The sequence below is a fragment of the Kryptolebias marmoratus genome, linkage group LG23 (assembly GCF_001649575.2).
Source record: "Kryptolebias marmoratus isolate JLee-2015 linkage group LG23, ASM164957v2, whole genome shotgun sequence".
Lineage (NCBI taxonomy): Eukaryota > Metazoa > Chordata > Actinopteri > Cyprinodontiformes > Rivulidae > Kryptolebias > Kryptolebias marmoratus.
Window position 1 is genome coordinate 14,972,616 of NC_051452.1, and position 19,441 is coordinate 14,992,056.

General features: G+C 37.8%; 1 protein-coding gene across 1 annotated transcript in view; it reads left to right on the plus strand.

The window, feature by feature from the left end:
- kcnh7 (potassium channel, voltage gated eag related subfamily H, member 7) overlaps positions 1–19,441 on the plus strand; it is a 116,313-nt gene that overhangs the window by 55,603 nt on the left and 41,269 nt on the right. Inside the window, exons 5-6 of the mRNA XM_037973870.1 lie at positions 8,905–9,119; positions 16,468–16,893. Of these exons, the coding sequence (XP_037829798.1) occupies positions 8,905–9,119; positions 16,468–16,893 (641 nt within the window). The remainder of the gene's footprint in view (positions 1–8,904; positions 9,120–16,467; positions 16,894–19,441) is intronic.

The window sequence follows — 19,441 nt, forward strand, 5'->3', positions numbered from 1 at the left end:
TAAATGGAATTACTGAAATCAATCTACTTTTTCATGATATTCTAATTTTATGACCAGCACCTGTACATGGAAAACAGCTTTGTTTAATACTTACACTATTTAATAAACTTGGTGTTCTCCTGAGAAATAATTCTCATTTCTTCACACGATCCTGGTGAGCAACACGAGGATATAGCTGAGTAAGCACTCAGAAAATCTATAAAAGATACTGAATTAATCATATCCAAATACTACATTTACCTTGTGTTCAGGTGAATCCATGAAAAAAAGCTCTTCACTGTGATGTTACACCATTTCTTTATGGGTCGACATTGGTTAACAGTCTGCTGCTTTGCAACACTTAAAAACACTTTAACTGCAAATGTAAAGACAACTTTTTCAACTCCTTTCAGTATTTGCATATGTGTGTGGTGTGAATTACTCTCAGCTACTACCGCACCAGATTTTAGCTTCATATCTTTAAAACTGACAAAGTTATAGCCATTTTTGTGGAGGTAAATTCACTCCGAGTGACAGAAACTGTAATTTCTGATTTTATACAACTGCTCCCATTATTTTATTTATTTATTTTTTTTGGTGCCACACACACTGTATATTTTCATATTTAGAAAATCGAATATAAACCATAAATACAGAAAAATTCCATTTTATACAGTTGAACCCATTTGTTTACATACACTGTACAAAAAGACACTAAATTATTTTTATTTGATAAATGCCTGAATAATGGGAGAGAATTTTAAATTGCATTCTTCAGAGTCACAAGTTTCCATCCATTTCCGTAGTATTTGGAAACTTGTGACTTTGGTATCATTGCCTTTGAACTGTATGACCTGGATCAGATGTTTTGGGTTTCCTTCTACAAGCTTCTCAATAGTTTGCAGGAATTTTGAGCCATTCCTCCTGACAGAACTGGTGGAATTGAGGCAGGTTAGTAGGCCTCCTTCCTCACACACACCTCTTCAGTTCTGCCCACTAACTTTTTAGAAGAGTGAGATCAGGGCATTGTGATGGCTGCTCCAAAACATTGACTTTGTTGTCTTTAAGCCTCTTTGTAACTAATCTGGCAGTATGCTGAGGGTTTTTGTCCATTTGAAGACCCATTTATGTCCAAGATTTAACTTCCTGGCTGATATCTAGAGAAGTTGCTTCAATATTTAAACATGATTTTCTTTCCTTATGATGCTATCTATTACGCTGAGTTCACCACTCCCTCCTGTAGCAGAACCACAACATGATGCTGCCACCCGCGTACTTCACAGTTGGGATGGTGTTTTCAGGCTAACAAGTTTCCCCCTTTTTCCTCCAAATGTAACAATGGTCATTATGTCCAAACAGTTCAGTTTTAGTTTCATCAGACCACAGGACATGTATCCAAACATGAAGCTCTTTGTCCCTGTGTATATTTACAAACTGTAATCTGTCTTCTTTATGTTGCTTTGAGAGTAATGGCTTCTTCCTCACTGAGTTTCTTTTCAGTCCGTGTTGGTTCAGGACTTGTTTCTCTGTGGATAATGACTCTCTGACCAGCTTCAGCAGCATCTTCAAGACAAGGTCTTCAGCTTTAGTTTTGGGGTTGATTCAGACATTTTACACCAAAACACGTTCATCTTAGGAACACAGAACTGTCTCCTTCCTGAGTGGTATGATGGCAGGACATTCCCATGGTGTTTATACTTGTGTATAAATGTTTAAACAAATGAACCTTCAGACATCTGGAAATTGAACCCAAGGATGAACCAGAGTTTTGGAGGTCGGCAATTCTCCTCCTGACATCTTGGCTGATTTCTTTAAATTTTTCAGAAAGAAGCAGTGTTTGAGGTGTGCCTCCAATTAACTCAGATGTTGTCAACTAACCAATCAAAACCTCCCAAAGCCATAACATCGTCATCTGGGTTTCCCAGACTGTTTAAAGGCAGAGCAATGTTAGCGTATTGAAACTTGCAACTTCAAAGAAAGTAATAAAAAAAAGTTTACAAATTACATTAAAAAATATCTTGCTATTCAAGCATTTAGAAAATAGAAAGAATTTGGGGAATCCTAGCTAACATAAAACAGAAATGCTTCAATGTCAGACAGTGAGAAAAAAATGGTTATGTGTCTTTTTAAACAGTGTATGTAAACATTTGTACATCCCTACTTTACTGTAAAAACAACATTAGACTAATTAAAAATAAACTTACGTATTTAAAGAGTTTAACACTCTTAAGTGTGTGTTTTGTGACATGATTGTCCACTTTTTCTGGTGGCAGGCAATAACCAACAGCATAATCAAGAAATCTTAGAAACCAAACTGGAGATCACAAATTGTTACTTATGATCTGACTGGTTCCAACTGGGGATGGATAGTAATATTAAAGGTCATAAATTGGTTGCTTATAAATGTAACCTTGGTTATATTACTTACTCACATCCCTGTGGTCTCAAAATAGATATGATGTAATTTACCATTTTCTCAATCAGTAATGGAGTGAATCCTTATCTGTACTGGGTGTTATTGATCCTCTCTGAAATCTAAATCCGTCAGAAGTGTTTTATTCTTCAGGGCAGACGCACCCCTCTCTGGCCTTGTTTCCTGCAGGCCAATCAGTCTACGTCACTCCTTAACTATAATTCTCATTCAAATAGCTGAGAGTGGCTGACACTGTAATATGTCTTCTTCACTGTAATGAATTGTTCATGGGGGGCAGTAACTGGGGTTTGATGCCAGCGCTCATTTATTATCATGGAAAACCAGAATTCGTCACTCACGTTCCCCCCCCTCCTTGTCTTTTTCCTCCTCTGCCGTCACAGACAATGGTCGCAATATCAAAGGTAACCAACAGCAGCCTGCTGCATCGTGAGCTCATGCTTTTTGGCATGCCTGTTGGATAATACATGTTTAATGCACATAGCCTGCTTTTTGCATGAGTTTATTTTTTTATTTTTTCCCCACAGCAGGTTTTATGTTGAATGCAGATGCCCTGGTGGATGACTGACGGTGTGTTTGTAGCCTGAAAGACTAGCACAGCACTAATTGACTCAGTCTGAGTGTACATAACCTTTGTGACCCCGACCAGTCGCCCATGGGAAGGCTCAGTTAAAAGAACACACTGACCCGTGCACGCGCCTGCATGAAGCAACTCTTTATATTTCTCCCCTGCTTGTTGTCTGTTGAAGAAAATCAATGAAGCTTTAGACGATGATGCCTCCCACTGTCTGTAACCTCTGTTTTTTTTTTTCTACACAACCTCCAGATCTATGCTGCCATATTTAAATGAACAGAAACCTGACTGTTTCTATTTACAGCCTTTATGCACACCCCTGTATTTCTCTCTTATTTAATCCAACATGAATACTGTGGTACTTATGTTTCATGTAGGACTGATGGTGTCCTCTTACCTGTTGTAGATATTTCTTCAAACGACCTCAGTTTGAAGTGGGTTGTTTTTTTCAATACCAAGTTTGTAATGTTCATACTCAGTCCTTAAAAGATGATCATCTAAATATTAGTTTTAATGACTTAAAACCTAAAAATATAAACTCACAACACATTACATTTCACATATAACTGGTAAAATTAGTTCTGCCATTATAGACATTTTTTTTCAATTTATCAACTCTGAGTTTATTGATTATTCTAAATGACTAATTTTCCTCCAAAATTCAGAATCGTTGGTTTATTTGAGTTAAATTTATTTTTAACAGTCAAATGTTAGTGTCCTACAAAATAAAATGTAAACAAGAACTTGCAAATTAAAGTACAAAATATACTGTAGGTTTAAAGTACCAATTCCAGCATGACAAAAAAAAAACTCTGAATATTTGTGTTTAGAAATAAAGAAAAGGCCTGGATATTCTGCATTTTTAAGGATACTATTAATAGGAACTGTAAAAAAAACATTGGTGAAAAATCCTTTTTTTGATGGAATTCAGTCACGTGCTTTTACCTTTCAGAAAAACAGGAGAAAAAATACAGCTAAACATGGCACAAAAGTAAGGAAATTTGTTTTTGGTTGATTATTTTTTTTTGTTGTAACAATGCTTCTTGGCAATAATTCTGGAGTAAGTGAGCTGAACCAATGGAAAATTTGTCAAATCTTCTCTGCCCAACAGCTTCTTCTGCTGTTGACTCTTGTTTTGAGCTTCTGGTACCACCTGTGAACATGGATCCTGCTGCAGCACTCAGTTGGTGTATGCAAGCAGATGTTCTGCTGAACCAAGTTTCAGCATATTTTAGAGTAAACTTGAGTACAATCTCCAAAATGAAGGTCAAGTTTCATATAACGTGATGTCATAAACAGGCGAGAAGCGGGCATCTCACGAGATGAAACTCTCCCAACAGTGGTAATCCCATATCTCCACAGTCTGGGATGGAACACTATCCTCCAAGATAACACTTGCCCCCACAGAGTAGGGTTTATCAGAGACTATCTTGAGAATTTGGGATTGGAGGATGGAATGACCTGCCTGTAGTCCTGACCTGAACCTCATTGAACACCTGTAGGATCAGCTATTTGTACCAGAGTGACCAACACAACCACACTGGCTGACTGATGACAAATACTGGTTGAAGAACAGGATACCATCCCACAGCAGGTTGGGACCAAGCTGATAAGCAGCATGAGGAGATGCCATGGTGTTGTGGCTGTATATGTTTCTTCCACATGTCACTGAGGCCCCTGTTGTTAAATTAATAAATTGCCAATATATCTTGTTCATTAAGACTTCAATCATCCAATTCAGTGAACACCAAACAAAAGTCAACAGCAGAAGAAGCTGTTTTACAGAGGATATTTGGTAAGTTTTTCATGGCCGCATCCCACATTCTCAGCTCTGCTGCTCAACCCACAAATGCATTTCCTTATATATATGACATCATTTAAAACAAAAAAACAGGTTTTCCTTCAGCATAAAATTTATTGGCAAGAATCATTGTTACAACAAAGAAATAACTGACCAAACTCAAATTTCCTTATTTTTTGTGCTAAGTTTATTTAAAGAGCTATCTACAAAAGATAAAATATTGATTGTTTATCCTCTTTCCTTCGTTCAAATCTTCAAAAGATTTAATGGTCACAGTTTCTATAAATATATTATATAATCAGACTTAATGCATTATTATCCTTTGAGATTCAAAAATAAAATCAGATCTATCCAATGTTTGTTGTGTAATCTCCCCACTGCAGTCGTTCCTTTTTCAATTCTATTGGATTTATTCACTGAGCTGCTGCAGCAATTCACTGATAATACCACAATGTTGATGCTGTTTATACCCATGACCCTACAATCCATCCAGCCTTCCATAATCCCACTTTCCTCTTTACCTCCTATTTCTTCTCTCCCCTGGTTTGCTAGTGTCGCACTCCTGGATGGCTGGGGGTATGGCTTCAGCTTTCTCCTTTTTTAAGTTCTTCCTCCTGCCTGCTGTGATGCATCCTGACTGTGGCATGTATTGAAGCTGCGCATGCAATCTCTCATCCTCAGCTGTCTGCTTATTCGTCCTTGACTCTCAATCACTGCAATGTTCTTGGTGAAAACGGGAGGGGAAACGGCACACAAACCTTCCTTTGCTGGCTCACACCACTGAATCAGCAAGTCTCTTTTTCACGTTTTATCACGCTCATTGGGCCACATGTCAGTGTGTGAGTGTGGTGGTGTCACAGTGTTGCACAGTTGAATGCTTTCACAAGAGGCCAGGGAGTTGATGTCTACAAGTCAGTTGTGTGCTGTGGAGACAAAGTATGATGAGGGAACATTTTCGGAATTTAGACCATTACTTATTCAAGCTTCATTAGATAGTGATGTAGTGTAACTAACTTAGGCTGGGTTATATGATCACGTATTGAATCTTTTTCTTTTCTCATAGTGTCTTACAGTTGTGGTTAAAAGTTCACATCTACTCATGGGGATGAATGTCATATTATTTTGGGGTGTTAAATTATTTATTTTAACTAAATATACAGGCTGAAATATATCCATATCCCCCCCCTTCCCCCCCCCCACACACACACTAGGCATGGTTGGCATGAGATTCTGACCATACGATAACCTTAAGCAAAAATACCATAGTTTCATATTATTAAAAAAAATTATAAACATGATTTACTCACTTTTATTTAAAAGACAGAACTGCAAATGCTATTAATACTGCTGCTTATCATGACAAAACAATAAGGACACTGGAAGACCCAACTTGATGATTTTTAACAATTTTTTCCAAAAGAAACATCAAGCAGAACATCCTAGGGATGAGACAGATCCAAGCTGTAGAATCAGTCTGACCTCAGATTGTCAGAGTGCTCATTTGAACCAAACTTATCAGTAAGACATAACAACACCAGCAGTCTGTTCATAACTGGAAGGTCGTATCACTTAGAGGGCAGCATGAGCTAACACTGAACTGTGAACAGATACATACTATACAGGACAAATCTATTTGAGGACGATGTGGACATCTCAGAGAGACCATCGGTGTCTTATCAGGCAGTCTCATTTTTCAGCAACACTGCTTAAATAATATTAAATATTGTTTAATTATGGTCATATTATAGGTATACTAATGCTAAGTATATTTATTTGTAGTTATTTTAGAGCACACATAAAAAGGAGACTGGGAGACAGTTTTTAAACCAATTTATCAGCTTTTTTATTAACGTTTTTATTTGCAATGATATTTCGGATCAGGGCTAAATTTATAATTTAATTGCATGTAATAATTTTTTAATTTAACACTAGAGAGTTAGAAGGCTGTTTTAAAATGGTGATTTTATTTTTTTTAACCGATTGTAGATGGAATCATGGACGTGATTCACCAGAAGCAGCTTGTTTAATGGCACTGTAGGGAGCTGAAGTTTCCCCTTGAAGAGACTGTTTTATTTTTGTCTGTTATTTATTGTACCTTAGAAACAAAGTATTTCCCTTGAAGGAAGAATCTGTACCTGTATCAACTCCACAAGATACTCACAAGTGAAGAACTAAACTACAGCACCAGATCAATTTATTGATAATTCTAAAGTAATTTTGCCCAATGCGCAAAATTTTACTTCTTCTCTGCTGTTCTGCTCTTTGTAAAGTAATGTTGAGAGCCTGACAAGCTGATGTTAGCTGAGTTATTAACCTCTGTGGTCAGCCTGTGATCTGCTGTGTATGTTTCACCCACTTACGTGCTAATACTTGTAGCTTGTTGCAAATGTTTGTTTCAAAACAGTGTTCCTTTAAAAAGTTGCTTCTCTAGCAGACAAGCCATGACTGACTGAGTTATCCGTCAAACCAAATGTACAAACAATCAACATTGTCTGTTTTTAAACAAGCATAAAAGTTTAGGAGAATTCCCCCTCTTGGCTACCATACACAACTGAAGGACTGGAGCAACAGGTCTGGTAATGCAGGGAAGAAATAAAAAATATGGCTTGTCTCTGTTTTCTTGTGTTAAGGCATTTAAACCGTAGGAATGGTTTAACAGAGAAATTTAGTGGGTTTTCGACAGTGGTACCACACATTTTTTAACACCATGTTATACCTTAAAACCAGTTGCCCACAGATATTTAGTTAAATGTCTGTTAGCAAGTTGAAACTTGACCACACACTTTTTGCGTTCAGCAACAAGCTTTTGACATAACTCTGGCTAATATCTGACCACTGTCAAATATCACTGACCACATATTTAAATTAGCTGGTTGGTTTTCTGGCACAGATGTGGCCTTTAGGCGTAGTCTTTGAATTTTCAATAAGGTTGAGGTTGGAGCTTTGAGAAGCCCATCAGGGCAGTACCTCACTGGCGACTGGTTGGCAAACAGCATTTGTCAAGGAGTTTTTCTAAAATGTCTCAAAATGCTTATGGGGGTTCTTAATTTTCATTTTATTAGTCGCGGGGCGTTTGGGGCAACTCCCAAATTTCCAAATTGTCACACATAATTGTTACATGACATTTGCATAAAGTGCATACCACTGTCGATCAACAGTCACAATTTCCCAAAATTTGCAATTTTGTTGCGTGAATGTTGCTAAATGTTCATGCAACATTTGCACAATATGTAATCAAACTCCTGCTGTATGCATATTGCAAATAAATACAAATTCAATGAAACATATAAGCTAAAAAATTGTGTATCCAGCTATTCGCCAACAATCACAGCCCAATGAGGTACTGTCTTTCCAGAAACTTAATGTTAGCCTGTTTTATCCAGTCAGAAACCAGTTTAGGATCACTGTCTTGTTGGAACATCTAACACAGTCCAAGTTTTAACTGTCCAGCTTTTGATTTGATATATGTGTAATAGATCAGTACCACAAAAGATGTCATCACCACCATGCTTGATGGTGGTACAGTGTTTAAAAGTTTGAAAGCCTTACTTTGACTCCACCAAATATACTTCTTTTTGTCCCATCTGACCAGAAAACCTTTCTCCAGAAGGCATTTTTTCATGTAGGCAGCTGCAAATTTCAGCTGAGCTGCAGTCAGTCATGATCACTAACAAGACTTTGCGTGGATTCAAGAAAATATAGAATAGATTCAAACTTGTGCATCCAATTCTTGTTTTTAAAGATTATTGAAGTTGAATATTGTATAATTGTTCCAGCTTGAAAAAGAAATGGCTCCAAAGATCCAAAATTAATGACATTTATACCCATGATTAGTGGATGTAAATATAATGTAACTTTTAATGAGAATTTTTCAAAAATAGGCCTGCTCATTCTAGATGGATCAGTTTTGTATTTCGGTGTCTGTTGTATAATCAGTTGTGTTGTGTTGTTGTGATTGAATTCACTCCGACAGTAAGGGCCACTCCATTCTCACAACTCGTATCACACCAATCCCAACTAAACACCGAACTGTCCTCTGATGTCCACAGCTCTCAGTCCCTGAACAGGACGTGTCAGCTATTTCTGACGGGGTTCCCGCTTTATCACTCTCTCTTCCAGGGCCTCTCAGCCACATCAAATCCAGCCTGCTTGGCTCCACCTCCGACTCCAACCTTAACAAGTATAGCACCATTAACAAGATTCCCCTCATCACGCTCAACTTCTCTGAAAGCAACAATGAGAAGAAGTGCCCCTCCCCTCCATCCTCGGAGAAAACCATCATTGCCCCCAAAGTTAAAGACCGAACACATAACGTCACCGACAAGGTTACACAGGTAAGACCTCAACAATCAATCAGTAAAGACCGCTGTAATTTCGTCTTTGTGTTTAGAGGGAAGTAAAGTGCTCTCATGACAGTAAGCTACTGTAATCGGTAATGAGCTTGTGATTCAAATGTAGCTAAAACATTTACCCTCCAAACAACTATTCCAGTTTTCATTTTTATATTTTAAGGCTCAGTCTACATTGCTACAGTTTTTTTTTCTACCAACGAATATATATATATATATATATATATATATATATATATATATATATATATATAATTTATTATTCTGTCCCTAGAATATATTTTTCATTAACCCTAGGTAGGCTTTTGTTTCTGTTCACTTTTCATAACAAAAAAAAAACAGCAATAGTATCTTTTAAGGGGTTTCAAAGCAAAAATGTATGCATAATCTGCTTTTGACATTTGTTTAATTTTTCCTAGTAATTTGGCACAATTATTTTCAACAAAGCAAGCCTAAGTAGAATTTTAAAAAAAAAGAGAAAATGTAGTTTTTCACACTAAAAGTGTCTTAGGACACATTCTCCTCCAGCTAATAGACCACATCCAGAGCGCTAAGCAGATTTCTAGAGTTACAGTCAGATGTAGAGGTCATTGCCTCCATCCCTGCCAGGGTTGAGATGAAACCGTGAGTAGTCATGGGGTATAAGGTAATGCATTTCCAGGGATAGGTCAGAGCTACCTCCAAACCACAGATTAGGTCTCAGTTTTGCATTTTGCCCCTTAACCGTGTAACTGATAGAGGACACAGAAATTGACCCACATCTGAACTCGGCTTGTGCTGGAGGCCTTAGACAGTCACCGAATGCATAGAGAGCAGACTACAGTGACCTCTCAGTACAGTATTAAAGTCACAGTTATTTAGCAGCAAAGAAGCTGGGGTTAACCATTGGACCTGAAACTGTGTAGCTAAATGAATGTTTCAGGGGAACACTTACAAAAACCAGCCCTTATATTCCTGTAGTCACAGCACAGACAAGTGACTGATTCTAGCTGCACAAATGATCTATTTCCACTGTTGTTTTTCTCTTTTTTTTTTTTTTTTTGTAGTGTCCTTTGCTGTGGATTATCAGGTTTAGCACTGTTGTCAGCTATTGCTGAAGTAAAGCTTAGCACAAAATGTAAGGAAATTTGTGTTTGGTTGATTAGTTCTTTGTTGTAATATTACTTCTTGGCAATAAATCTTACATTGTAGGAAAACCTGTTTATTTCTCTTTAAATGGTGCCACATTTGCTAGGAAAATCCATTTGTGGGTTGAACAGCAGAGTTTAGTATGTGAGCTGCACCCATGAAAAACTTGCCAAATCTTCTCTGCCAGACAGCTTCTTCTGCTGTTGACTCTTGGCTGGTGTTTATTAGATTGGATGATTGAAGTGTGAAGAAACAGGACATATTGGCAATTAAACATTTTTTTCATTTAACAAACATTGGCCTCAGTAGCATGTGGAAGAACCATACACAGCCAGTATCAGTATCAGCCAGTGTGGTTGTGTTGGTCACTCTGGAACAAACAGCTGATCCTACAGGTGTTCAATAACGTTGAAGTCATGACCACAGGCAGGTCATTCCATCCTCTCTCCTCCCACATTCTGGCAGTAGTCTCTGATAAATTCCAATCTATGGGGGTGAGGGTTGTCATTTTGGAGGATAGAGTTCGGTCTCAGACTGTTGAGATATGGGATTATCCCTGGCTGCTCACAGGTGCCGATAATCAGGCTCCTGAGACATCCTCATTAGTTGTAACAGAACTATCCCATATAGTATGTATCTGTTCACAGTTCAATGTTAGCTCATGCTGCCCTCAAAGTGATACAACCTACCAGTTATGAACAGACTGCTGGTGTTGTTATGTCTTACTGATAAGTTTGTTCAAATGAGCACTCTGACAATCTGAGGTCAGACTGATTCTACAGCTTGGATCTGTCTCATCCCTGGGATGTTCTGCTTGATGTTTCTTTGGTAATAAATGGTTTAAAATCACCAAGTTGGGTCTTACTGTTTCCTATTTTTTTGTTTCTACAACAATTTTGTCAGCATACTCCTTTGCACTTTAGGAAAGACAACATTGGAATGGTGTTGGAGGATGAGAGTACATCAAGGAAACCGGTTAAAGCACCTTCTGATTTATTTACAGCTGTCAGCAGCCACACCTTGACTTAGTACCATTTACCACTCTTTCTTGCATAAGTGCTTCAAATATGTCAAACTGTTGAGTATCTCTTGTTCACAGCCAATGGCAGCTGGTGGAGTTTTCTCCAGGGGGGGCTATAAGTCCAAAATAGACATATACTAAAACATATACTAAGGTATCACACCAGTGTATTTACATGAATTAAAACAACAAAAGTAACATTATCTGGTACATAAATGCACATATGCATAAGTGCTTCCAGAGCACACCAATACTTACAAAGACGGAGGTCTCCCAAGGCACAAGCCTGCAGGACACATTTAGCGTTTATAAGACCTGCTTCCTTCCTTATTTTTCAAAAGTTTACCGGAGAAAATACGTCAATGGTTGTTTTATGGTGAGAGCACTCACTACGTCACGTATTCTGCACGTACATATAACGAAGATCAGATGGCTCACTCTGATTGAATTCAAATCTAAACATTTTAACAGTTTTTAGCATAAGTTTTCTTAAACTAATTATTAACTATGAACTTATTTATTACCTTGTGTATGTAATTTAGTCACATAATGAACATATTACTGTCTTTGAATAAAAGGCAGCACACCCACGGCTCAATTTTTCAATCAGGCGAACTTTATGACAAACAGATGTGATGTCAGTCCCCATGGCGGGATTCCCACCATCCCGCGACAGGAGGATGGTGATATGCAAACCAAGCTGCAGTCAGCTCTGGCCGCAGGAGCGGTGCGCTCCAGAACGGTCCTATCTCTTGTATTGAAGAGGAGTTACTGCGCATGTACAACTTTTAACGAGAGTCTATGCGCCCCGGGGCGGAAATACGTCACCAACCAGACAACGTTGATGAACAAAACAACTTTACTTATCATTAACTATAAAATATTTATCTTACACAACTAAAAATATCTTATTCAAGGTAATGTGAGTGGTGGGGCGGCCCCCTTGCGCCCTCAATTGGGCAGCTGCCACTGTTCACAGCCCTCTTTAGGTCACTTGACATATTTTTTGGCAATGCCATTTTAAAACTTAATTTCTTTATCATGCAGCCATTCTTTTAATAATTTGGAGTAGCATTATTGTCACACTAAAATTTGGCATCATTGTCACACTAAAACGTAAGCTAACAGCTATTTAGAACTTTTCATAATTCCATCCAATTGGACTTAAATTCCATTTCCAGCTAAAGAAAACAACCCCAAACCATAATGCTGCCACTACCACGTTTCACTGTGGCTATAGTGTTCTTTTGGTGTAATTAATAGCTGTTTTTCCCACAAAGTCTGTAAGCTGTAATTAGAACAATAAGTGTTTTGACAAAGTATTGGTTCAAAGCTGTGTACTCATATGCAATCAGTTTATTGCACCGTTCATTTTTTATATTTCTCCCCCTTACATATTTATTTGCTTTTCATGTTAACTGTGCAGAATCTGTGTCGTTTTAAAGGTGGAACAATGTTTGAAATAATTCATCATGGTCTCATTTTCTTTCTTTTTTTTTTACATCACACAAACCTGGCATTTTAACAGGAGCATGTAGACTTTTAATATCCACAGTACCACTTGCTGTTGAGCATTACAGTGATCACAGAAATAGGAGGAGGGTTGGACTGTTTCCCCATCTTCTACAGTTTAAGTCTGTAAGCAGCTCGCCGGACACCTCACAATGAAGAACACAAAGTGACAGCAGATGTCTTGAAACTATCTCTGGACTCCTGTGTCCATCTGAAGCTGTGATCAAGGTTTTGAGCAGACATGTTCTCTGCTGGCCTTGGCTGCCTTCGCAGTTTATCACAGGCAGATGGACCCAGGAAGCTGGTCAGCAAATAAAGGAAGTTGCAGCTTGTAACTTGTGTTTTAAAAAGTCTCTCTCCTGCTTGCAAGAGCCTCAGAGGCCCACTGGCCTTCATATATCTCTAAATTTAGACTTCCTTGGTCTATCCAAAACTAACTTTGGAAATATTTGAATCATTAATGATGAGGCACATAAACACAAAACAACATTCTAAGACCTATAAATTATATCTTAGTCTAGGCAGAAGAGACCAATAAGAACCAAAGAAGAGTAGAGAGCTCTGTGATTTGCATATTGTTTAAGGTCCATGGAAACACAAAACATGCAGTCCATTATCACAGAGTTCATTTGCACATAACTAAAGTAGGTACTATGAATAATTAAGATGGGATATTTTATTTAGAAACAGATTGGCTACAACATGTTAATCTAGAACTGTCTTACTGCCAACCATCAGACTCCTCCCAGACTTCCGAGTAGGGTGACGGTTATTGCATCTATATATACTGACGGATGTAGAACTGCAATTCCAAAAAAGTTAGTATTTTGTGTAAAATGTAAAACTAAATAGAATAAGATGATTTGTGAATCTCATAAACCCATATTTTAGCATCTGTGTAACATAGTAAGTATATCAAATGTTTAAATTAAGAAATTGCACCATGTTTTGGAAAAAAAACAAGGTAATTTTGTGTTTTATGGCAGCAGCACATCACAAAAAAGTTGTTCCAGGTCCATGTTTCCCACTCCCTTTTTTTATAACAGTCTGTGAACATCTATGAATTAAGAAGAGCAGCTGCTGGACTTTTTGGAGGGGAATGTTGTCCCATTCTTGTCTGATGTAGAATTCTAGCTGTTCAACAGTCCTGGGTCTTTGTTTGATTTTCTGCTGAATGGAAGCAGATATTTTTTCTAAAACTTGTCTATATTTTTCTGCATCAATGGTTCCTTTTCAGATTTGTAAGCTACCCACGCCATTGGTACTAATGCACCCCCATACCATCAGAGAGGCAGGCTTTTGAATTGTGTGCAGATAACAGGCTGGATGGTCCCTCTCCTCTTTAGTACGGAGGATATGGCATCCATGGTTTCCAAAAAGACTAAAATTTTGATTCGTCTGACCTCAGAACAGTTCTCCTCTTTGGCTCAGTCCATTTTAAATCAGCTTCTGTTCAGAGAACATGGCTGATTTCACATCTGGCTTCTTCTTTGCCAGATAGAGCTTTAAGCAGCATTAGTGAATGGTAGAGTGAACTGTGTTTACAGACAGTAATCTTTGGAAGTGTTCCTGAGTCCATTTAGTGATGTCCAGAACAGAATCAGACCTGTTTTTAATGCAGTGGCCCCTGAGGCCCCCATGACCACAGACATCCAATATTAACTTTCAGTGTCATCCTTTGAGCTCAGAGATTTCTCCAGATTCTTGAAATCCTTTTTATATGAATTCTAGACCATGGGATATTCAGAGCCTTACCAGTTTTCTGTTTAGGAACATTATTCTGAAATGATTTCACTGTTTTTAGACAGTTTTTCTCAAACTGGTGAACCTCTGCCCATCTTTACTTCTGATAGATTCAACCTCTCTAAAATGCTCTTTTTGTATTCAGCGCTCTTACTCTCCTGTTGACAATTAACCTAAATTTGAGCAAAATGCTCCTGCAGCTGTTTCTTATTTCTTACCACTTACTTTTACTTTTGCCTCATCACAACTTTTTTGAGATTTGTTGCTGCCATAAAACTTGAAATGACTTTTTATTTACCAAAACCGAACAATTTCTTAGTTTAAAAATTTATGTGTATAAAATATGGATTTATGAGATGAGCAAATCATTGTATTTTGCTTTTGGTTACATTTTACACCACCTCCTAACATTTTTTTAGAATTGGGGTTGTAAAGCATAACTATTAAACTGTCGTAGGTTTGTTTTGGCTCTTCTGAATGTTTGCACTGCTTTTTGGTTGTTTAAAGGTGAGGTAGCTTCAGAAAATCTACGGCTAGTTATTTGGAAGTCATTGAGGCTGGACCATAATCAAAACAAGCATTTAAAACTCCCACATTTAATGAAGTTGGAGTTTGATGAATAATAGAGCACATTCTCTTGTCTGTCCTTTGCTTTCTGATTGATTTCAAAGGTTATTCCATATCACAGGGTAATAGCATCTGACTCAGCCTGGCACTCAGAAGGGAGAACCTTCTAATGACCATTTCGGTTATTAACACATCACCCTTCTTTGTGCAATACATCATCCCTCTGCACCATTTTCCTTTCTTCCTTTCTTCCTTTCTAATCACAAAGATTATTAAGGTGACCTGGGTTGAAGTAAAGGAACATCCAAAGATGATAAATGCCAAATAAAGTCACTTTCATTTTCTGGTTCAGTCACACACGCTAACTGTCTCTCTGCTCTTCCAGCTAACATGCTGAACCAGACTTGATTCTCTTCTCATTCCAGCTTAGGATATTTATATAGATTTGAATGAAACACTCAGAAATTATTCTTTAGATGTACAAAAAAAAGGCTTCAGGTCATTTTATATTTTGTGGAGCAACTTTACATTGTAGACATTTGGTGTGACACTTTGACCAAGCTCAAATCTGTCATTCCTCCTAATTGTGTAAATCTTTTTTAAATTGAAGACCTAGTATTTCTTGAACGCATGCATATCACCCGTCTCGTTCTCTACCAGACTTTTAAACATTTTATGCTGAGAAGGAATGGAGTTACAGTCATTTTGTTCAAATCTTGTAAATGATGTTAGGCAAGAGCTCCAGAGATATTGCGAGATGTCACAAAATCATTTACTCCAAGCTACTTTCACACCAAATTTAAGCTCAGTTTGTGTAAAATTGACAGTAAGAGCCATTTTTGTGTGTTATTGTTAATTAGCTACGGTGGCTATCCTGATTGGGGCTGACTCCAAGAGTTGTAGATGTATAACAGGGATTTCTTTCTGAGTTTTTCATCAAAATCTGTTTAGAGGTTCATAAAACATTTTGCTAACAGACAGACACATGAGACCACACACTCACAGGGTGATAAAAACATTATCACTCATTGTTCAAGGCAAAAGGGCAATAAGAAGAAGAAGAAGTTGGGTTTCTCATTGGGCTATAAACATTAGTCTAAGTACATTATTAGCTATTGTTTTTTGATGTCAAGTGAACTTTTTAATTATTCATAAATCCTTTTAGTTAATATAGAAAAAACAGCTCTAAATCAAAAGTGTTTCAGCTTCCTACTTCTAATGCCCAGTAAATGAGCTGAATAATTTTGGCTTGAATAAATAAAGAAGCAGTGAAGGTGCCCTTTAAAGCACATGCAGCAAACACCTGGGTAGAAAATGTTGAACTTGATGTTAAATTGATAAAGGTTTTGTCTCCTCCTTCAGGTTCTTTCTCTGGGTGCAGACGTCCTCCCTGAATACAAGCTGCAGACGCCACGTATGGACAAGTGGACCATCCTCCATTACAGCCCCTTTAAAGCAGTGTGGGACTGGCTCATCCTGCTGCTCGTCATCTACACGGCCATCTTCACACCCTACTCTGCTGCCTTCCTGCTCAACGACATTGAGGAGCGACACAGGCGGGAGTGCGGCTACTCCTGCTCCCCACTGAACGTGGTGGACCTGATTGTGGACATTATGTTCATTGTGGACATCCTCATAAACTTCAGGACCACTTACGTCAACTCAAACGAGGAAGTGGTCAGCCACCCGGCCAAGATTGCCATCCATTACTTTAAAGGCTGGTTCCTCATAGACATGGTGGCAGCCATCCCGTTCGACCTGCTCATCTTTGGCTCAGGATCAGAAGAGGTGAGGAGGAGGGACGTGGGGGGTTAACAAGTAACCAATAATCATTACAGACACATCAGAAGTAGTTTGTTGGTAAGTAGTGTCCATCTTCCAGGACGAAGAAGGCTTAGTAAGGTCAAACAAAGACAATTAGACATCTTTGTTTCTGCTCTCCGCCAAAATCGAAAGGGAGTCACACTAATGCAAGAAGCTGCCATGCCTAATTGACATAAGCCAACACATGTTGTTTTTAGTGGATTCAGCCAAGCGCTTTGTTTACATTGAGTGTGTACCTGCATTTTAGATTACATATCAGTGTATCTGGAAAACAACTGGAGCAAACTCATTGAAGGTGCACCATTTGATATAGTTCAGAATAAACTTTTTATGTTTGCTTTCATAGTTTGTAGTGAGTGCCTTTACCACACCAGCGAGTTATGTCACTTCTTTTTCCTACATGAAGCACAAGTACAGAACTGGAGTCTCTTCAAATACGAAAAACCTTTATTTAGTGTTGCATAATAGAGAAAACGCTTCATTCCTTTTATAGGAGTGGGAGTTTTGGAGGGCAGGTGGTTTTGTCTACATTCACCTCAGGCGACTTTTTTTCAGAAGCCCAAAAGAGAAGATTAAACTTTCCGTGCATCTTCTCCTCGCTCAGCCTTTGTTCATGATGTGAGCTCCAGCAGTGAGGTTTCTGAGCTGTTTTTGTGAACCGATCAAACTCCTAAACCAATCTGACTCTCAGCTGTCACATCTGTTTCTCTCGGCTAGCGTTTCATCAGAGCCAGACTGCAGGGCCCCGAGGCGGGCCGAATCACTTAAAAAGGCCTCGGCCTTCCTGACAACTCTGCTTGTGAGGAAATGTTTTGCTCATGAAGGTCTGAGGAAGATTTTTAACCACAAATCCTACACTCAGAGAGAGAACAGTGTACAAAGAGATTTTTTTTTTTTAAAAGTTCATGTCTCAGCAGGGGATGACCCAGGATACTATGCATACTGTAAATGTAATATCAGATTGTGTTAAAATGTTGAAATAAATTGTTTGGGTTTCCTTTTAGAGGAGTAGCAGCTTTTTTCTGGTGTTTACAATGTATTTGTTTTGTACAGTACTCACTAAAGCCAAAGTGTTGTGATTGATTGATTTAAAGTAGGAAAACACTAGCTAAAGGCTAAATGTGGCTTAAGGTTATGAACTACATACTAAAAGTAGCAAAATTGTAGCTAGAAGCTAAAATTGAAAAAAATAACCTAAAAGGCCTATTTAAAAGTATCAAACAGCTATCTAGAAGCTAAAAGCAGCAAAATGACAACTAAAAGCTAAAAATGCTAGTTAAACGTATCAAAACACTAGCTAAATGCTAAATGTAGCAAAAGGCTAGCTAAAAGTAGCTAAATGGTAGCTAAAAGTAGTAAAACATTAAAGTCAAAAGTCAAAGTCAAATTTATTTATATAGCACTTTTCAGCAACAGGGCAGTACAAAGTGCTGAAAAGCTAAAAGCATCAAAAAGAGCTGAAACTAAAAATAGCAAAATGCAAGCTAAATGTTAGAAAAGCCTTGTCAATAGTGTCAAAACTCCAGCTGAAGCTAAAAGTAACAAAAGGCCAACCAAAATCTTAAAATACTAAAATGCTAAAAGCTAAAATTAGCAAAAAGCTAGCTAAAAGTTATCAAAAGATTAGCTAAAGCCTAATAAGATCAAAAGGCTAGATAGACATAAAAGTAGTACAATAGCAAAACGGGAAAGTTGCAGTGCTGCAGCTAAAAACTAAAATGAAAAAAAAAACAACAGAAAAACAGCTAATGTTAGTACAGAAACATGATCTTTGTACACAGTTTCTTTATTTCAGGGTAAAAACTCCAGATAAATGGTTTTAAAAATGTAAACGTTGTGCAAGTTTTCATGTTAACAGGCTGGCTAAAAGCAGTAGAGCAGTATCTAATACCTAAAAGTAGCAATAGACTAGTTAAAATCTCAAAGTCGCAGAACAGTAGCTTAAAGTCGCTAAAACTTAGCTGAAAGCTAAATTTAACAAATAGATAGCTAAAAGTAGCAAAAGAAGAGAAAATAACAAATAGTACGCTGAAGCAGATTTTAAAGACAACGTTTTTGCAGGGATTGAAGAGATTTGGATTTATTTATATGGGTAAAATATTTGTAAATAAATGTAAGTTTTTGAAAAAGTATAAAAGTTACAAAAACCAAAAGTCATAACACCTACCTCCTGAATGAACTGAACTTTCTGGTATCTGAATGGCTAAAATAGCACAAGGTGTGCAGTAGTGATTAGACTGTAATAAACTCAAAAAAGTTAAAAAACAAAAACAACTGGACTTCTATTGTGTAGTTGAAGACGTTTTGCTTCTCATCCGAGGAGCTTTCTCAATTCAGAAATAGAGAGTGTGGAGTTGAGCTTTTAAAGCTGAGATGTGATGCAAGCTGGATTGCTTGCAAATTGTTCTCATTCTCCTAACAATAGAGGCTCGTTAGGGTCCTTGTTTGTCTGACTCACTGATGGGCCCCTCTGGTCACATGAGTGCAGGTGTTGATTGGAATGAAACTGACT